At 37.3% G+C, this 21,772-nt stretch overlaps 1 protein-coding gene across 4 annotated transcripts in view; it reads right to left on the minus strand.

The window, feature by feature from the left end:
- myo16 (myosin XVI) overlaps positions 1-21,772 on the minus strand; it is a 119,706-nt gene that overhangs the window by 81,537 nt on the left and 16,397 nt on the right. For all 4 annotated transcript variants that reach the window (XM_027164642.2, XM_047815215.1, XM_027164639.2 and 1 more), the window contains exon 2: positions 15,058-15,318. In XM_027164642.2, the coding sequence (XP_027020443.2) occupies positions 15,058-15,283 (226 nt within the window). In that variant the 5' untranslated portion in view covers positions 15,284-15,318. The remainder of the gene's footprint in view (positions 1-15,057; positions 15,319-21,772) is intronic.

Raw genomic sequence — 21,772 nt, forward strand, 5'->3', positions numbered from 1 at the left:
AAACAGTCTCTTACATTCTCTCTCTACACACACAGGCCAGAATCCAGTGCCATTTTAGCATCGCTGTATTTAGCCACGGTTAGACGGTAAAGCATGTCTTGGGGTAATCAGCATGAGATGATGATAAGATGACGACAATAACGCTGTCACAAGCCTTTGTGGTGTGAATCCCCTCATTAAGAATAACAATGATTTATGAAATGATTTCTTTGACACTGGGCTAATATGAGAGACAAGCTAAAACAGTAATCATAGAAGAGCTAGCATCAAATGCTTTTTAAGCAATAACTATCATTGTATCAAAAAGACTATATAAATACATTTATGCATTTATTATTCTGCATGAATTATTATAAATGCATAAATTATTATGCATAATTTTTATCTGATTGCTAAAACGGCAATCAGAGAACAGCAAACATCAAACACTTTTCAAGTGATAACCATTACATTCGCTGTAGTAAAAGACGACATATATATATTTATATATTTATTATAATGTGTAAACGATTTAAAATATATATTTTAAATATATGATTCACAATATTACCATCTATCTATCTATCTATCTATCTATCTATCTATCTATCTATCTATCTATCTATCTATCTATCTGTCAATCTATCTATCTATCTATCTATCTATCTATCGGTCTATCTATCTATCTATCTATCTATCGGTCTATCTATCTATCTATCTATCTATCTATCTATCTATCTATCTATCTATCTATCTATCTATCTATCGGTCAATCTATCTATCGGTCAATCTATCTATCTATCTATCGGTCAATCTATCTATCTATCTATCTATCTATCTATCTATCTATCTATCTATCTATCTATCTATTGGTCAATCTATCTATCTATCTATCTATCTATCTATCTATCTATCTATCTATCTATCTATCTATCTATCTATCTATCTATCTATCTATCTAATTTCTTCATGTCAGGTTTCTGATTACATTTTTAAGGCTCTGTAGAGGTTGTACAACTAAAGCAATGTTATTCAGAATGGATTATATCACATCTATTACATTAGACATAATCACACTTATTCATGTACTGGAGGTTCGACTGGTGTGTGATTAACCTAAATGTTAATGACTTACTAACGTGTTTCAAAAACTAAAGGCTTTCCGAAAATTAAATATTTCTCTTCAGCACATATCATACTTATATGTAAGTGTGATATGTGATATGTGATATGTTATAAGTCTGTTTATAAAAACACTCAGCTATCAAGGTTCCAGAAATCTGTTGGTGGATTAGATGGGGGTTTTTTCGACAGCATTTCACTGGCTCTTTAACCAGCATGAGCTTTGTCAAGAATAGAAATGTGCTGGTTTTCTAGAATTCAGTCACAATGACATCCAAGGGGTTTTCGGATCCTGCCGAGCATGTTGTTCTAGTGTGGTGTTGTGTTAAACTTCTTCAGTGGACAATAAAACAGGTGATCTATGCATCTTACAGAGCAGCACCATCAACAGAAACGGTGAGGTCGCTTGAAGAGAAAGGGAATCCTTTGCAATAAAACCTAACTACCCTTGCACTTATATGTGCTATGAAGACGGAGTGACAGCTAGTGCACAAGTCTGCATCAGCCACAGTACATTTACCCTGAACTTAAGTCTAACCTCTTATTTTCAGAACTCGTTGGGGAAAAGATGACATTTGACCACAATCATACAGTACACACCCCGTTAAACAGGACAGTGTGCAACGTTCTAATCCTCTAAATCCATATCCCTTGTCCCCTAAAACTAGTCGCTATGTTGTTTCTGTTCCAATAGGGTGCTGTAATAAATGAGAAAAGCTTTAGAAAGGATGGACTCAGTGATCTCCAACAGGAAATGGATTCCCAAAGGATAATATGCTGAGCTGACGATACAAGAAAATAAAAATATATGAAGACACTGCAGAGGAAATGAGAACGAATGTATCCTGTAAGAGAGTACACTGTCGGATAAGTCAATGCAATCAGGGTCTATTTAGTGGCGTTCAGTGTCTTCCCAGGACTCCTATTCCCTTTATGCTCATATTGCATATTCTTTGAACACACTTTTTCCTCAACTGTACACTATAATGCTATGTGGGTTCTCTCCTGAGTCTGGTTCGTATGATTTCTTCCTCGTGTCATCTCAGGGAGTTTTTCTTTGCCATATCTGTATGTATCAAGCTGATCATGACAATGTCTATTGTTAAACTATACAAACAATTTGACAAGCAAACTTCAACTGATCTGTAAATAGTATATAATAATAATAATCATATGTCATTCCATCTAGGATTTCATGATTGTTTTGCATTTGCAGAAATTAATGCAAAATCAAGCACACTCAAATATTAAGAGAATTTTTAATTTTATATATATATATATATATATATATATATATATATATATATATATATATATATATATATATATATATATATTTTTTTTTTTTTTTTTTATTACAATTTTTCAAGATAAGATTTGGGCCAATATGTGTCCAATGACATCATCGCAAATTGCAATAAAAAAAGAATCTGTGCTTGAAATCTTGGAATTTCATCAGATACAATTACAGATTCAAATACAATTCTTCCACAAAAGAAGCATAAAAAAAAAACCTTAAATCACAAATTTGGAATGAGACGCAGTAAGGACAGGAGTAATAATGAAAAAGAAGCCTAATGATATATAGTACCTACAGGAATATTATATGGATAATTATAAAGGAACTTATATTGGACTACATATTCGTGCATACCACCATAACACCCTGTGGTGTCGGCTTCCAATATAATTATAATCCATAGTAAAATCTGCATTTAAAGCCAGTAACATCTGCACCATCTGCCAATTTGGTTGGAAAAGACCTCATCAAGCCGGAAAAACCTTAATAGCAAGTGAGGGGTAATGGCTGCAGTAATTATAGCATGATCAGCCTGGTTATGCATCTCCTCTGCCACCGTGCTTCAGTAGTACAGCCTTATGGGAGTTGCCGCACTAAAGGTAATGATACATTTCCCCAAACCGATGTGCATTTAATCGCCTATTGTGCTTTCCACATAGCTGGACAGGACACAAATACGCTTGGCTTAAATTTCCCCTACCTTTGTTATACAAACAACTACTTGCGAGTATGATTGAATATATAGGTATGGTTTGCATGCATATACTGTACAGTGTTACTATTTATGCAAAAAGTTATTTTATTTTTTTCTATTCTTTTTTCTTAATCTCACTTATGTTTGCCTCAACTGTATAATGCTGTGTATATGTATAATTCCCTCCTAAATCTGGTTCTTCTCAAGTTCTCCTTCTCGTATCTCACAGAGATTTTCCTTGCCATTTCGATCAAGTTACTTTATGACAATGTCTATTGTTAAAAAGCACCATACAAATACAAATAAACGAGGACTTTTGTATCTCTTTGACATGCTGAGCCCACACGTTCCATCCAGATCGTTTAGATCTAGGGATCTTGGATTGCTTTCTTTCCCCAGTTCCAGATTGATTGAGCTTTATCTATAGTTATCCACTAGCTCTGGAACATTTTCCCGATGTCCATTAGACTGGAGTCATCATCACGCAAGTCTTTTCAGTGGCTCTTAACTTGCCAGTCACCTTTTGTGAGTGTGTTTTTATTCCTATATTCCACGTACTTCTTTATTTGGTCCCTCTCGTCATTGTGTAGCACTTTAGTCAATAACGAGTTTGATTGATTGATTCCATTAATACTGTATGCTGTATGAAATGCACCATGTCACGTTTTGTGCTCATTTTCAGAGATTACAGCAAACGTCTACATTCCACTTTCGATGTGTTAAACACTAACCTGAATCACTTGCTGTGCTTCATACAGAGACTCAATTCAATCCAGCACAATCAGCGCTGTTCATTTCAGAGTTCAGACAGCAGTCTAGCATGCCTTCTACCCTATTCATCAGTCAGGCCAATCTGCAATCATTAGCAATGCAGGCTGCTTAATTAATTTCTCAGTGCCTGAGGAAGTCCCTTTTCTCACATGAACAGGAGTTGAGAGCATTCGCAGACACCGGGCCAGACACTTTAAGTAAAAAGGTTTATAACCTTGCCAGGAACTAGTCATACGTTCAGAAGTCATTAGGCGTGGATTAAGAAATGTCCACAACACCTGTTTTAACTCATCGCATCCAGAGGTTTTACTCCCTCATCTAGCTTACTATAACTGATCGATATAATGATATGATAATGATTTCAACATTAGATCCACCTTAGCATAAAACTGGAAAATAAGCACATCAATAGTCAAAGAAGGGCTGATTTTATGCTGACAGTGGAGAGAGAGAGAGAGAGAGAGAGAGAGAGAGAGAGAGAGAGAGAGAGAGAGAGAGAGAGAGAGAGAGAGAGAGAGAGAGAGAGAAATGGAGGGTACATTACCTAGAGCTAAAGAATCTGTGAAGAACATCTATTTGTCAGTTAAGTACAGGGCACCATAGGGGATGCCACAGACTACATTTAACTCTCACTGCTGACTGTGACTACATAAAGGTCAAGAAGACGCAAACCAAATGATGTTCCTTTCCTCCATTTGTCCTTCATTGCTTACAACAGTATTGTATGGATACAATATCCCATTTCAGATATGCCAAAGGCTGTCCACCTTAGAGACCAGCATCTACTTGGATCTTCAGGGTCAGAGTGCAATGGACAGAATCATACCACATTCCAGCGCATGGGACCTTAACAGGATGAATTCATTCCCAGACATCTTGTTCTTAACAAAGAAAAAACAAACACCTTCATTGTGTTTATTTGTCTTCTGTTACTTGATCTCCATTTACCCCTTCCAAACATACCACCAGCACTGTAGGTATGGGAACCTGAATCCGACTCCCTTTTTTCATATGCTGATATAATATATCCATTATTTCTTTGTAACATACAATGAAACACATGCTTTGGGGATATGATTTCTGCCTCCACACCTTCAGCAATATCTCCCCGAGTCTAGAGTCATGTGTTGTAGGCTAACTGGCATCTCTAAATTATTCATAACATGTGAATGGGTGCCTGTGGGATTGTGCCCTGTGATAGACTGGCACCCCATCCCAGTGACCCTGTGTAGGATTAGCAGTACAGCAAATGGATTGATAGATAAATGTATACATGTATGCTTTTTTGTCTTATGGAAAACAAGATATTATATAATAAGTTAAAAATGAGTACAATTATATAACTTATGAACATATAAATGCAGGCAGGAAAAGGCATAAAATGTGCAATATGTCACAAAAGGCATCCGTTTTTGGCTGCTGAAGGTATGCTGCTCTTCCTCCGTGCTTACTGTTATTAACCAGATTTCATTCCGATGGCTGCCGCATGCAACAGTGGGCAAGACGTGCACTTCGTAACTGGATAACGGCACCCCAGCTGTTAGACTCCTATGTGGCGTTTCCATGGAAACCAGGCATTATGGTTGAGCATAAGAGCTAGGGGAAAGGGCAAAAAGCAAATGATGGGGTGAAGAGGAGGAGAAGAAGAAGATGAATAAAGAAATACAAAAAGTGAATAAGAAAAAAAAAATCTGTGAGCGAAAGGTGATGTGCTGGAGAGAAAAAATAGGAGCTAAGAGAGGTGATGTAGAGAATGTGAGCCATCGCTTGCTGCATGTGCAACAAGCTTAGCTGAGCAGAACCTGCTTGAATTAAATTGGATTGCTCTGGGGGAAAGGATGAGCAGGAGAGGGGAGTGGGTGAGAGAGGAAGAAGGTTTTGGACCAATACACATTTCCAGTGTCTCTTATGAAGCCTGATCTCCCTCAGACTGGTGAAGAGGATGTTCAAACCAAAACCATGACACCTTCTTCCCTTTCTGATCCTCGCTGGAAACTGCATATAGGTGAATCATTGCACAAAAGTGAAATTTTAAACTTCTCGCTTAGCACAGCTCTGGTAATGGAAGCAGTTTAAGGAATAGAAAGGATCTTGTGTCAGACAAATAAAAGCCTAGTGATCTAACAATGTCCCAAATGAGGGTGCATTGTTTCCTTTCAGCTTTATGTTCTGCGCAAATACCTCTTTATTGTGCAACCAAAAACCAGAATCAGCATTTATATGTCTGTTTCATAAGGCACTTTAGCTAAGCGTGTTGCAGCGTGGGATGTTACAGATATTATCCATCACTGTTAGATTTAAAAAAGGTATCCATGCTTAAATCCAAATGGGTAAGTAAGTACTCATTAGATAATGCACTACACAAAAGCCAACACTGTCTCTGGGGGCTCTTATTCTATATATTACAACAAGCAGAAAGAGCAAGAAAGATACAGACTAGTAAGTGTGAGCCATTTCCTATCCTTTTTCTCCCTGAGTTTATCGTTGTCGTCCATCACATCATTCCATTATTTTCCTAAAACTGTCTTTTTACATGTACACATCTGCTACTTCACTTGAGAGCTGTCTCTTTCTCTCCTTCAGCTCTGATTGCTCACCATCATTTCCTCTTGTCATTTGTATCAGCATCATTTTCATGAAATCATCACAACAAAATATGTTGCCTCTAATGCAAAATCCAAACGAATCTTGCCAAAGAGGAAACTGTTGTTTTCATATATTCACATCCGGTTTGTATACCACCTAGATTTTGTCAAGCACGTTTTCAACATTGTCTTTGGAGGCAAAGCGACACATAGTTTTTCTCTAGAAACAAGACTGAATACTAGGAATAAGTTCAGGTTGGGATTTGAAATGAAATCAGCCAGGCAGAACAACATATATAGCAGATATTTACTGGAGTGCTCCCACATCCCTGAAGGACTGATTCCAATCGCATTCTCTTCTCTTATCCCCAGCCTCGAGAAAAGCACACTCTAAAGCCATTATAGTTCTACTCAGGCACATCACTAGTCCTCACACTGGGCATGAAACACTACCATTACTAATCATTTAGTCCTTCTGTCCAAATGAGTATTAAAAGGTGGTGTTGCTCATTACAAGTTTCCTGTATAATGGTAATGTTACTAGTTTACTAAGTCTAGTACTACCATTAGTGTAACTTCATTGATCTATAATACCAGCTCTAGTCCAGTAACAGTCCGACTGGTAATTTACTGTTACTTAGAAACTGCTGCAGCTGAATACGAGTTTGACTTTTGAGTAAGAGTTTTGTGGCATATCGGTACCATCGAGTGAAGCATCTTCAACTTAAAGTGCCTACACTAAAATTACAAGGAAAAAAAAACAGCAGGAGCAAAGATGTATATTTTCACTAAAACAGATCATTTGAGCTACACTTGTTAGCTGACTTACATTGGCAGACACACATATCCAGACTTACTTCTATCTCCTTTACATAAGTGAGCAGTTGAGGGTTAAGGGCCTTGTTCAAGGACCAGGCAGAGGCAGTGTGGTGGTGCTGGGATTCAAACCCATAACCTTCTAAGCAGTAGCCCAACAACTTTAACCGTGTCGTTACCACTTACCAGGCCCAAATTATGTACTGCACACTATGCACTTACATTATGCACTACATACTCTAGAGGTAGTATCATCTTAGATGGAACACTAACTTTTATTTTTTGTACTAACCAGAAGGATGACAGGTCCATGTCAGTGGCAAAATGGAGTCCAACCACTAGCTTTAGCAGAATACAGTGAATTTTTAAAATGTTGAAAAATTTAAAAAAAAAAAAAAAAAAACACAACATTGGCTAATTTAAAAGACATTTATAAGATTTTCTTGTTTACCACAGTAACGTCAGGCATCTAGAAATGTTTTGTCATTCAGAATCTGCTAGTCCCTCCCCTCTTCCACCATCACCTGGGTACTTGAAGTGCACTACTTCTTTTTCTTTTCAATGTGAACTCACCATTTACACTATAATAAGGCTTAAAATAGTGCATGTCTTTGAAGCCATGAAATGTGATCAATCCATGATCAAATTTGGTGCAATGCAAAATTCTTAATCAATCAATGAACTTAGCAATAATTATGTTAAATGTGCAAATTTCAAACCAATTGCTTTTGATAACTTACAGATATCAGTTAGCTTGGATACTCATATGATTGTTTGGCCATAACTAAATTGTACATGTTCTCTGCTGCACTTTGAGTTGACCATTTCCAGCAATTCCAGAAGTGAAGCTTGCTATCTTCTGTGCTATTTTACAGCCTAAATTATAAACATTATCAAAATAGTGGTATGATCTGTCCTTTTACAACACTGTAAATAGCTTCACTGTCATGACATGGACGTAATCTGATACAATACACTCTGTCACTGAAAGCAATGCTAATTTCAAGACACCAGCTGGAAACAATCAATGTCATGGCCATGCCTGATGTTTGTAATCTTTTAGTTTCTCTGCCTTGTGCAGACAGTAATATGTAATCTTCTTTAATTAATGTGAAAAGGCTTAGCTGCTACGGGATCACTTAGAGCTATTAACGGAGATGGATGCCATAGTAACATAGCAGACATGATGCTCGGAAATGGTTTTCCCATACCAATGGTGAAATGATAAAACATGAAATCAAATGCAGAGATCAAGAGAAAACATTAGCAAATGGCTAAAAAGTCCATCTGTCTATCCTACATAAATTTTCTATAAAGCTTATCCTACACTGGGTTTTGGGAAGCCAGGAGTTTTACCCAGGGGACTTGTGGCACAAGGCGGAGGACATGCAGAACAGGATGCCAATCCATCACAGTGCACACTCATACACCCTTTCACAAACTACAGGCAATTTAGACATGCCAGTCAGCCTACAACATATGTCTTTGGACTCATGAGGGAAATCTGAAGCCATGCCACAGACTAACCACTAATGTCACGTGAGATAACAATCAGAAAATCTGATTTCATTAGATAATTATTTATTCAGACTCAGTTTTAGTGGATATTCATATTATATCATTCATATGTTCATATTCATATTACATTATTCATATATATTCTAGGAATATCTGTCTGTCATGTACCTTCATTTATGTACACCCCCCCCCATTTAAGTTGTCTGTGAATGTATTAATTACTAATCGTTTTGTTAGTGATCGAGCCGTTGTGTTTTCACTTTCGTTCTGAAATGAAGGAACATGCTTATTACATAAATGTGTGGTGTGTGTTCAAGAAAAAGCAACCATGCCTGGAATTCAAAAAGCATTCATTATAGTATATATAACATACACACTTAAGTCAAATACACCTTACTGGGAAAGTGTTAACTGAAGTAATAATTAAAGCTACCAACAAAAAACTACTCAAGTATACGTTTTAAATTGTCATTCTGTGATTTATTTTACTTAAGTATCAAAAGCACCTATCGAGCCTGAATTCCTTTAGCACACTTTATTCACTGTAACACAGGCATCAAAGACTAGCATTAATGTAGCTTATCTAGCTAATTTAGCTAATTTCTCAGGTAGCAGTTACCTCAGGCGCCAAAGTAATTGGTTGTACAACAATATCTATATATATAACCAACACCTTTGTATATAACAATTTAATACCCTTTAACAATGCCACATAATGTTTTACTGACTACACAAATTCACAAATAGTGTATTAAAGGTATTAAAATACAGTTTTATATATTGTTTCCTCAGCTAGGTATAAATAATAAACATTGTAGTTCATTAAAAAATTGAGAGAAATTAACAGACTAAATTATTATTATTTGAACCAGTTTAATAACTTTGTTTCCTTTAAAGTAATAGAAATGTATACTTTCAAACAAAACTTTAAACTGGCAGTTGATTGATTTTGCAGATCTGAAATGTCACGTTCTGGTGTTTGGAGAAAAATGTTTCTAAAAACTAAGCAGTAAATGGTTAATATTAAACTTTCTATTATTTCTTTACGCAAAATAGTTACTTGCATTCAAAACTACAATTACCTTAAAGTAAACAGGAATGATTAAACTTATAATAAGCATAAATTGTTCTTAAGCACAACAAGATGGAATTTCTAATTCTTTATTATACACCAGATTAACAGAGTGCCTTATGGTGACGGTTTTTTAGTGCCATTTTTTTATTCTATGCAAGAGCTGAAATTGAAACCCTACTAATATTCACCAAAGTATTCGAGTCTATTCATATCTGTGGAAATCATCAAATTTATAATGGTAGACGACATAAAAATTCAATACCAACCCAATAACAGCACAGGACCTGTAACAGACACACTTTACATCAGCAGTGGAGAAGTGTACACAAAACAATAAAGCTGAGATTGATTTTCAGCATGCTGAGACTAGCAGATGCTCGGGCTACACTCTCTCACTGCCCAGCTGAAGTTAAAGATATGAGTGTGTGCTATATGTGATATGGAATAACAAACCGTCATAGACAAAATAATATAGAGAGCAAATAAACCGAAGAATACTGAAGTGTCGTAAGTTAGAGTGAAGAGAGATTTTGGGACAAAAAAAAATAAGCAATCTTGGGCGTATAGTCTGACTTATGTGTGAGTGTGTATTTGGTAATAAAGGCCTTCCTTTGTGATGAAATCATCACCACTCATGCTGCATTTTCTCCAGACGGAAGCCTTATCCTCTAATCTCTGCCTGATGGACGAGGGAGAAGCAGTGACAAGGTTTTAATCAGCACACCGAGTCAATCACACACATAGACTGAGGGGGGAGAGAGGGATAAAAAGAGTTGCACATGCAGCATGGTGTCTGCAATTCCACATCCAACTCATTAACACAGTGAAAGCTAAGCTGGTCTCACTGCACCGCTTTGTATTGTCCAGTGCATGAGTCTAAATGCAGCACAGCGTAACGGCTTATGATGAGAAACGGCTGTTCAAACGGAGCCCGAGTCCGGATAGATTGTGAGAAAGCAGCTGAATGACCGATGTGGACTATCTGAGTGTAAAACATTATTTTAGCCTAAAGTCCACATCTGTGTACAGTACTTAAGATTCAGCACCTTGAGTCACCCGAGAGCTTTGAAGTTATAACCTCAGAGGAAAGGAGAAAAATATGCTTTGGGGTGTTATAACTTCAACTCGATGTGTTACAGCATTAAGAATGAAAATATTATTTTAAATATATATTATTTTAATTCTCTACTACAACCTGTTTATAAGCCGCACAAAATGGCACACGCAAAATATGTCAATCTAAAGCACAAAATGAACAACGCTGAAGTCTATTTACACATTCTTTAATCTTTAATTAATACAAAGTGATCAAATCATGCATTTATTAGCTAGATCACCAGACACATAACTACTCCAATGTTCTAACCATTGTTTTGGTTGCCTGGCGGCTGCCTAAGTGGTAGCTAATGTAATGTGGGATATTTAGCTAGATCAGAGTATCAAAGTAATACAGAGTATAGTATAGCACGGAAAAGGTATATGTTTATTGTCTTTTAATTACTACCCTTGAGTCGTAACTCAAAGTGCATTACGATTAAACATACAAACCCAATGAAGACTACTGTTATTGTTTGTTGTTGTTCTTACTCTGGTTATTACATTTTGCTAGTCTACCAGACAACTACAAATTCGTCTAATATTCTAGACATAAGATTTGATTGTCTGGTTCACAGGACAAGAAATCTTTCTACTATTGTAACTCGTTTACTCCCTCTGAAAGCCTCATTCCAGGTTTTTCATCAATCAAGCTGCTGAAATACAATAGACAAGTAAAGAGACAAAATTGAAAAAAAGGCATCTAGAGCAATCATCTGAAGTTTGATTGATGCCTTTTCCTTTATTTCTGCCTAAAATAAAATTGAATTGTGATGGAAATATCTGACCGATAGACAAGAACAAAAGAAGCGCCTTTGTTTCTCAGCCTTGTCTCTCCTGATCTCTGTGTGTGTGCACGCACGTGTGTGTGTGTGTGTGTGTGTGTGTGGAGCCAGCTGCAGCCCTCACTGAAACAAAACATATCAGCTAGGCTTTTTATCCAGACACTGTGGATTTGCCATTGCCTGCATTACCCACATCAAACACCACCACAAATCCTCTAGTAGGCAAACATATCAATCCCTTTCCCGAAATCTTTTAAAACTCGTAGCCCACATGAGTGACCACCAAAGCATTGCAGATTATTCCCTGATTAGGGTAGGACGAGCCCAAACAGAGCCTGTGTTAGAATTTAAACGTACAGGAATATCACTCCACACTCACTAAGAGTGCTTCATTACAGGACACCAGCCAAGAAAAACGAGGAGCACAGAATCTTTAAATCTGCCTGATTCAGATAACCGCTTTATTTTTATTATCTATATTAAAATATGGCCGATTGGTTGAACACCTCTGGCTCCTGCTTACTTAATTTTTAACAAGTGTACAAATCGTCTTGACATAATTTCACACTGACGCTTTCTGAATCTATTTAGAAACTGACTTGAAAGCCGGGAACCTAAAGGGTGGCATAGAGCCATAAGTAATCAATAAGCAGAGCCAGTGGCTGATCAAAAGGCATTTACCCAAAACACTAAGCATGTCTCTCTGCCTGAGAGAGTCTACAGTCCAGAACAAAAGCACTGGGCACTGCCAGATTGGTAATTAGTGTTTAGTAGGTGGGCTAAAGTTTCCATTCATCCTCAGCCAAAGGTGTCTTGTTTCCAACAGGAACACCAGCTGGTGTGGTGGACCAGCTGAACCCGGGCAGTATCCAATGGGAAGCATTTACACACTGGCCTGCAAGGACTGCTGGGAAAAGTGACACAGATTTGTCCTGACAGCTGGGTAAACCACTAGCAGTGAAAATGATAGAAGGAGATGACAGGATGAAAGAAAAAGCTGGAGAGTTGGAAACAAAGGAAACCTAAAACAGAAGTCATCGGATCAGGTGATGATCGGTTTCTTCACTCAGCAGCTCCGACTGTGGATCTGGCAACACTGCAAATCAGCGGGTTATACTGAATTTAATACAAGATCGTTTCTATAGTAACAGCTCATTCACAGAGAGTCGTATGGGAGACGCACCACATAATCCATGCCTAATAATAAAATGAAAATGTCTCATCATTTCTGTACATAATATTTAAAGTTAGGAGACTCCGAGATCTATACTTCGTAAATGTCAGGAAGCTTTCTGCCATGAGAAGACAGCGCTTTAGGACAGAGCTCTCTGGACTTTATAGTTTATCGGTAATGTCACTGAACACACTGAACACGTGTTAAACAGCAGTGGATACATCTTGAGTAAGCCAAAAGTGCAAAAGACTTAAGAACTGTCACAAAATTAAGAACATTCAAAAATAATGGCACAGGGAAACAAGAGAAAAGCACAAAAATACATAAAACGTCCAAACCCTAAGCCAAACCTTTATAAGAATCCAAGGTCAAAAGGAGAAATCAAGGCAATCAGGCAAAGCTGATTCCCAAGTCGTCAGAAAAGGGAAGAGATTAAAAAAAAAGGTGAATTGACAGCGATAATCAAACGGTTCAGTAACGATGCAGCAGAAAACATGGAGAATATACAGTATGTTCCTCACAGTCAACAAAAAACACGCAATGCTCCAGTAATGTGAATAACGGTCAATAGCAGTAGGGCGCAGTTAAATTCAAAAAGTCTGGTTATTGAGTGCTGGTGCCTGCTGGGAATGTGAGTCCATAGTGGCCATGTTTTACAGCTGTGAAGCAATGAGAAGCACAATGTTCTGTACTGTGACAGATAACGACATGCTGCAGGGATTTATTAACTTATTAACTACAAGAGAAACAGAAAAAATTAGAGCCTATTAAATAAATTAAATCAGAGATGTTTATAACTGCTATAACAATTAAGCAGGAACAAATCTCATGAATAATCCACAACACCTAAACGTAACTATAAACGTTTAAAGGTACGAGGTTTTGTTTATTTAATAAATTAAAAATAGCAAACTTTGGCCAATTGCTGCGCTATAAAAAAAAAAACAGAACAAATAAGGATGTAATGAAAAATTAACCACTTTTAGAGTGGTAGCCCTTGGATAATTCTTGAATAATTATTATTCCCAAATAATTCACAAATATCTGTATAACTACTTATTTTCTTATCGTCCTAAGGTAAAATAAACTGTCCTAACAAGCTAAGAGGCTACAGTAGCTGCAGCTATAAACATCATTATTACAAATGTATTATTTTATAGAGACAAATCTCATTAGTGCATACATAGAGATAATATCACAAATTTTGCACTGATTTCTGTTTCCTTTCCAAAACACAAAAACACAGCAAAAACCTAATATTAAGTCAATAATATTCCACTGACAAGCAAATGGAATTTGGTGGCGACGATGAAAACATGCTTCTGAATAAACCCTTAAAGAGCTTACATAATTAGAAGGACTCAAAAGTCATAACCCTGTGATATGATTCACAGGCTTCATTAGCACATGCCCATGGCCAGTTGTTCCTGCAGTTGGTGACTTATGTGAGGCTATGTGAGGCTTTTACTTGTATGTAAATCCTTTAACTGGCTCAATGTACCACAAAAAAAATTAAAGTTTGTCTTTTTTTTACATAATAAGCTTCTCATATGATGGGTGTTACAGAGTTTCGTTCTCCTAAAGTCAAAAAATGAGAGCCGTCTTAGCCGTATATGTCCCGAGAGGATTGAAAATAACTCTCCGACTCCACCCTGCAACCTCACAGGCAGAAATAGCTGAGTTGGTTAAATGTAATTTTCCTGCTCCATCGCTCAGGAAGGGTGTGCGGCTGTCCGGTGCCGCTTGCCGCACACAGAATATTAGCTTTGACTAGCCTATAATCTGTGTGAAGGACGACTTAATACCCAGAGGCTAATGGCTGAGCCTGCGTCTCTGTGCCGTGCTAGAAATTAATTTAGCTTTTTTTTTTCTACCAGCTGAGGAGTCTGTGCTAGCACACTCCCACACACAAACACAATAATAAAAATAATATCTGCAGGATATTAGACACTAGAGCTTGAACTTGCAATGGACTGTAATACATGAGAACAGATTTGTCCCAAATGCTTCATGAACAAGAAGCCAAAAAAAAAAGTCAAGAGACTGTAGGTATCATTCAGTATGTCTGATATTTATCATGCTTTATACGGATTATTCATATACATCATTTTCAAGATTCAGAACACACTGCTTCAAACCTCACCCTCTTTGTCGTCGTGCCGTACGATGGCGTCCTGGAGGATATCAGACAAGGAGAAGCTAATGGAGTGCTTCTTGTGCTGGCTGCTGAGAGGTTTGTGTGTGCTCTGTTTCTGCAGGGTCCGTTCACGGTCGTAGTACGCACGCAGCTGATCACAGCGCATCCGGCGCACCAGCCTCTGCCTCTGCCCCAGAGGTAATGACTCCAACAGGCACTGGTCTATCTCCATGTTCTGCCTGAAGGCATTACATAGCTGGAAACAACCTGGGAGCAGGACAAACAAACGGAGATGTTTTAATTAGGGATCAGCGTTTTAATCAGCAAAACAGATCAATCTTAGACCGTTTAAACAGAATAAATTGCAAGCAGCTCATTATTGTAGAGTACCAAAGTCTTGTGTCACCGCTGCCTCTCAAACACATTTATGTCTTTTATGCTTTCACTAAAATGAATAATTAGTTCAGAGTATTATTCCAGTGTCTAAAAAAATACACTGTAAATCACACGTTAAATCATCCCAGTATAAATGTGATCCTAAATCGAAAATCTCCACCATAAAAGCACAAACGAATCGCAAAAGTCACTAACATGGCCTTACTAATGTAAGGCTCCAAAAGGGTTAAGACTGAGGGGTTTTTTTTACTGTAGATCTCAGCTTTGTTCCTTCCAACAGCTCTTTAATGAAGCAGGTTAGCCTACTTAAATGCTTTCTTCCAATACTCTACTATAGCTGCCTTACCTTTCACAGTTTACGCCAACACAGTGAGTCACTGAGCTGGATTTCAGGGTTTGTGATTCGCAAGACATGTGATTTGCAACATGGATGCTGTGATGTAGAGGTCATTTTCTCAAAATATGTTATACCGCCACTGCAAACTATTCTTTGTTTATCAACTGTGTATTAAGCCAAGCAAGAAATCAAGCCTCTATGCCAAACATCTTGCTAGATTACAGTGTCATATTAGGACCTAGCTCAAGTGGAAATTAAATTTCTAAACATTATTAAAAAAGGATAGAAAGAGAAAGGAATTTGAATCTAGACTAAACAAATCAATTTAAATCCGGACCTGAATTTCTGTCTTGTTACGATGCCCAGTGTAGCAAAGGAGCAATGGAAGTAAAACTGAATTGAATCGAATGGAATGAGAAAGAGTTCTTGAGTATCAGGACAGAGGGGGAAAAACATGGAGAAAGTGTTTACTCTTCCTACATGTTCATGTGGTTTCCTCCACATTCAAAATCTCTTTTTGATGAAGCTGTTTTCCTGTTTAAGCCTTCAAGCAAAGACCCTTCCACTGTCAACATACACAAACACAAACACACACATATATCAGCAGCAGCAGTGAGAGATTAATATCATGACTCAGCATATAAACATACTGCTGAACGTGTCCTGAAAACCTGAAAATGACTGCTTCCTAAAATATCTTTATCTGAGAGTAGTAAACATTGTTACAATCCTTACAAGTTCATTTACGCCAATGCATAAAAATAAATACCTCCATTTCAGGTCAATAATTGAAATAATTCCAGTCGTAATTGAAGCTTGAATCTCCTGAGATGTATCGACTGCTTAGCAAGTCATTTGCAGCGATCACAAGGCTGCTCAGATTTCCCTTCCTGCCTACACACCTCTTCTATTGAGCTGATCCACCATGTCGTACATTATAATCCCATCACCTCACCCAGACAAAGAGAGACAAAGAGCAACACGAACAGACTATATCATGGCAAAATGACTGGAAAGAGTATAAACCTGCAGGAAAATAATGGGTTGGAGAAAGTTTGTTTGACCTTCGTGAACCAACTTCGTGTGAGTCATCACAATATGTACATCTATCAACTTTCCTGAGGCCAGGCATAAAAAAGTTTGCTTTGTGAGTAAGTTTTCTGAACTTCCATCCATCGCTTTCCTTCTCTATGGTTGTGTGCAGACTTGTAATTACTAGGATAATTCAGGTCACTTGAAGCCAGGGGAACCGTGAACCATGAAAAGTCTGCCTTTGTAGATAAATCAGACGCCTCTCTTGACTCTGACTCTTTCCTTTACACACAAGGCCTTTCCTTTCCTTTGCTCTCCCTCTTACCCTAATTGAGCGTCTTGCTGCCAGCATGTAAGTCGTAACACTATTGGCTGTGTAACGCTGTGTACTTTTCCTGTGTACATTCATACTCCTTTCTCTGCTGTTCTGTATTCTCAACTGATTCACCTTTTTAATGATAGCTGTGCAGTGGGAGATGAGAGCTCTGTAGATGTGTCATGCTGAAGATGAGATTTTCATTCAGCCTAAATTAGAATGTTTCCATAACCTTACCAAAAATCCACCGTGACAAAGACTGTCAGCCGGACTCCTCTTTGAACCGGGGAAATGAGTCTGCAGACGTCCGAGCGGTGGAGTGTTGTTCGGTGTGCTTATAACAGACAATGTGATCTAATATGGTGTGAAGAACACTTTATTACCAGGAGTAAATTGAGACCTTTAAGTAATCCAATTTCTCCCCTCCATGGCCATAAACCTCCTTTACTCTAGTGTCCTGATATATGGCTCGTGCTTGTCTTTGAACGTAATGAACCAGGTGGTGCACTTTACAGCTCGGTTTTCTGTCCCCAGCCCCGGAGTCCTGAGGTACAGTAAAATCTGACTATTTAACCCAGCAGAGCTCTAACCTAGACTAATCTGAACATACAGTATACTGCCAATGTTTTTTTTTTTCAATTAGGAAGAAATAAAAACAGGAAAAGTAGCAACATTTTTTCAAATGTACACTTGTTGGTGCTATATTTGACATAAAATTGAGATCAAGCTTTACAAGTTTTTTACAATACTGGATACACACGTATTAGAACAGACTTCCAATCAAACGTACATACAACTAGTGCATCACATCGGTAAAATCTGGGTGTCCAGGACAAAAGAGTTCCAGCTCTTCAAGTTTATAAAGGTCTGAAAGACGATAACCACAAAAAGTCTGCAAAAATGTTCAGATCCGTATCTCTTAAAGGTTGTGGCAGACGTTACTGTTGAGCCTATTCATTGTATCTGTAATCTAAATATTGTATCACTGTCACACTTTGGAAAAATCTAGCAATGTGGGAAGTTACTAAATTTATAAACTAAAGCACAGGTTTTAAAGCACAAATCAGGTTTGATTTGGTTCTGGCAAAACAAACAAAGACTCTTCAGAACCGCCTTGCTTCTTTTTGAACTCCTCTCATAAGGAGTAATCATTGAAAAAGCATATACACGCGACTGCTGCGGGGAATCCATCGTCAGACTACCAGAAGAGGTTTGGTTATGCTAGTGCTACAACAGGATAAAACCTTCTCAAAAATGGTAGAAAAGATTAGATCAGTTTCCTGTCTTCATTTGCACGTGATGAATGCATGCAATCTACAGTAAATGTTGTCCTGCTCTATATCAAGCTTCTGAAAACCAAAAAGATGGATTTAGGCAAACATGATGTACAGTACAGGTTTTTTGGGCCATGCTATTGGACAATTATGGTAATACAATCTGCAGAAAAGCTTATTCTTGACTTGACTTGAAGATTTCTCATATCTGGTTGATTGATGAGTGCAACACGTTATTACTCCAAAACTCCTCAACACTCATACAGATACTTGCAAAAGTAAACCAGGTCCTGAGATACCGTTCGGCCCAAAATATCCGTCAAGTAATAACAAATCCATCCAGACTTTTCCCAGGGTAACTGCCTCCAGCCACTGGAGCTGGCAATCTTGATAAGGTCACGCGTCATGATAAGGTCACCGGATTGCCGTGCTTTGCAGATCACTGCCAGTGTGACTTTCCTTCTCTGAGACAGAAAGCTGAACTGAGATGCTTATCACCCACTAGTTGACAGACAAAGCTTGAAGATTGATATTGCTATGAGCTCAAACCACTTTGTCTAAGATGTCAGGGAGTCTACTTTCAACCCCTGACCACCTGTTTTAACGGCTGCCTAAAAGTTAACACAAGTTGTGGAAAGGCCACACGAATCTGTTTACATCCCGGCAGCATTTGGAAGTTTCAAAGGAAAAATGAAAACTTTACAAAGGTGAAACCAACTTTAGTCTCTAGATACAGGTGAAGATAATTGCAATATCAAACCAGTATACAATAAAAATAAAATAGATACACCAGCTGGGTGCCTGTGATCACAAGCTCTTCAGCTAATTCTGGCACATTTACATTTTGAGTGTAAACAAAAAATGTTGATTGATATGCATTGTCCCTTTCAAATAAATATAAAAAAAAAAAAAGAAGAAGAAGAAGCTGTGCATGGTGTGTTAATACACACTAGGCACAGCTGAAATGGGCTTATGACTCAATTCTAGGAAGACGTTGTGCACTGGGATCTTTACAATACTTCCAAAAACTAAATATGAAAATGTCTGGAGGGAAGGATCTAAAAGTAGTGAGATTTGTGAACTGAAGTTCACAGAGGTTCAGAGTAAATAAGCAAATAAGACCGGGCAAAAATAAAAAAATATGTTGTGCTATTGCACTATATAGTGCAAGATCACACTCTTTCTAACCTCTGGTGAAAATGACAAATTTCTCCTCATCAGATGGTTTCGAGTTCAAATCCCATCTCCACCAAGCTGCTCTGCTGGACCCCTGAGCAAGACCCTTAACCCTCAAGTGCTCAGTTGAACAAAATGAGAATAAATGGAAGTTGCTCTGGATAAGGACGTCTGCCAAATGCTGTAAATATCTAATAACTTTAGTTGGTTACAGAAATCCTTTTAATCCTTTTAATCCTTTTTCTTTTCCCTTTGATACAGTCGATTCCATCAGTGAAATATGGAGATATGAGATGTGGATACCAAAAGCTGCTGCTCTTGAGACTTGTGTTGAAACTGGCATTTTAGTAACAGTCATCTGCTCTGAAGGTTTTTCTTGAAGACAGCGATAATGTTTTCACTTCCAACTCCCAACGGCAGCCATTTGACTGTTGATCCCGCAAACAAATTTTGTTTACTGCCCACTGGCTGTGAAAATATATCTGAATGGCTTAGATTACAGAAACAAAATACCAGGTTTAGAGAAAATACAGGTTTAGTGAAAGTTTTCGCAGCACAATGACCTTATTCAACAAACGAGCATATGCAAAATCCCCTAAGTCATTCACCGATTTCATTTTTGCCACATCTCTACAGCAAATCAGAACTCGACCAGAAAAATGCTTAATATGCAGTTAAAGAATCAAACCAAAATCTACTATCAATAATTATAGTATACAATATATGTTCAAAAATATATAAAAGTATAAATGTATGTATAAAAATATAGAATATAAAATATATGTTCAGTCAGATTTAGGAAACTGTACTTCATATAGCTGAAATTTAATCGGTAAACAAGATTTGATTTAATTGCTTAAACTTAATTGGAACATGTTCTAATGAATGTCGATGCTGCTGAACTCCAGCGAGTTTGATCAGTAGTCCAGATTTTTTCAGGGATTTGAAAATGCATGATCAATTCATGTTGGATGTACAAAAATAGTCAGGTTCAGTTACACAGTTCAGTCATGTGGATCCAGTTCATATTTATATAAAGTAAATTCAATGAGCTTTTTATCAGCGGAGACTAACATAAATATTAACAATGAAAGAAAGCAAGTAACCTTAATAATCACAATTGTGATGAAATCTCAAATGTACGTACATAATGGGGTTTAATGTCTACACAAAATCATCTATTGTGCACTTCACACACTTGCAAATATACACACACTCAATCACACAATTTATCTCAAGAGTATCTTGCATGTTTTAAGGGAGGAAATCCAATATTTAACACTAAAATATGCTCTCTTTTTTTGGTAGCATTCTTTTCAGAGTCTGAAATTTCTTTCATTGTTTTGTTTACATGAGATACTACATGAAAACTTTCGTAGCCGTCTTTTCGTTTGCAATTCTAGACAGGCAGCCTATACATATTCATCACTGTAATATTCTAGGTAAATATAATATTCTAGATCTTGACAGTTATCAGACGTTTTTGGATGTCTGTCTCATTTTTAGAGTTTTGAATGGGCTTGCCCGGTCACCATTAAGAGATTTTATACAAAAAAAAACTAACATTAAAGTAAACACTAGAGCATTAACCAGAGGAGACTAATGTACAATGGCGCTGAACCAAATTTAACCAAATGGTGGTGTCTATCAGAGGCACAAAGTCATGGAATACATTACCGACTCAACTTAGGAATTGTGACAATTACTTAACTTTAAAAAAAAAAACTTAAACGATGGCTGAAATCAAACCAGCGATGTACCCATATGTAAATCATTTCCTCATTGGATGTATGTTCATAGTGGCCTTTTAACTTCTATGTGACGGCTGTTTACTGTACTTAGTCTCTGTTGTTCTGTGTAATATGTCTACATGCATGTTGTTATAATTTCTATTTTGTGTTTTATGATACCTGCCTTAGGACAAAGGATGAAATGTAGTTATTGTGCTAATTCCGGCATATTTACACTGATGCTCATTGCTGATTTGTTGATTAATGTGCACTGTCCTAATTCAAATTTTAATAAATAAATAAATAAATACATAAATAAATAAATACATAAATAAATAAATAATATACAATAGATGTATCTTATATGAGATTTACCCGATTCCACACATTCACTTCTGATCATGTGATCATACATATGTGGATATGCATCAGTAGCAATATCAACAGTGTCTCTCTGTTT

This window comes from Tachysurus fulvidraco, chromosome 6 (assembly GCF_022655615.1).
Source record: "Tachysurus fulvidraco isolate hzauxx_2018 chromosome 6, HZAU_PFXX_2.0, whole genome shotgun sequence".
Taxonomy (NCBI): domain Eukaryota; kingdom Metazoa; phylum Chordata; class Actinopteri; order Siluriformes; family Bagridae; genus Tachysurus; species Tachysurus fulvidraco.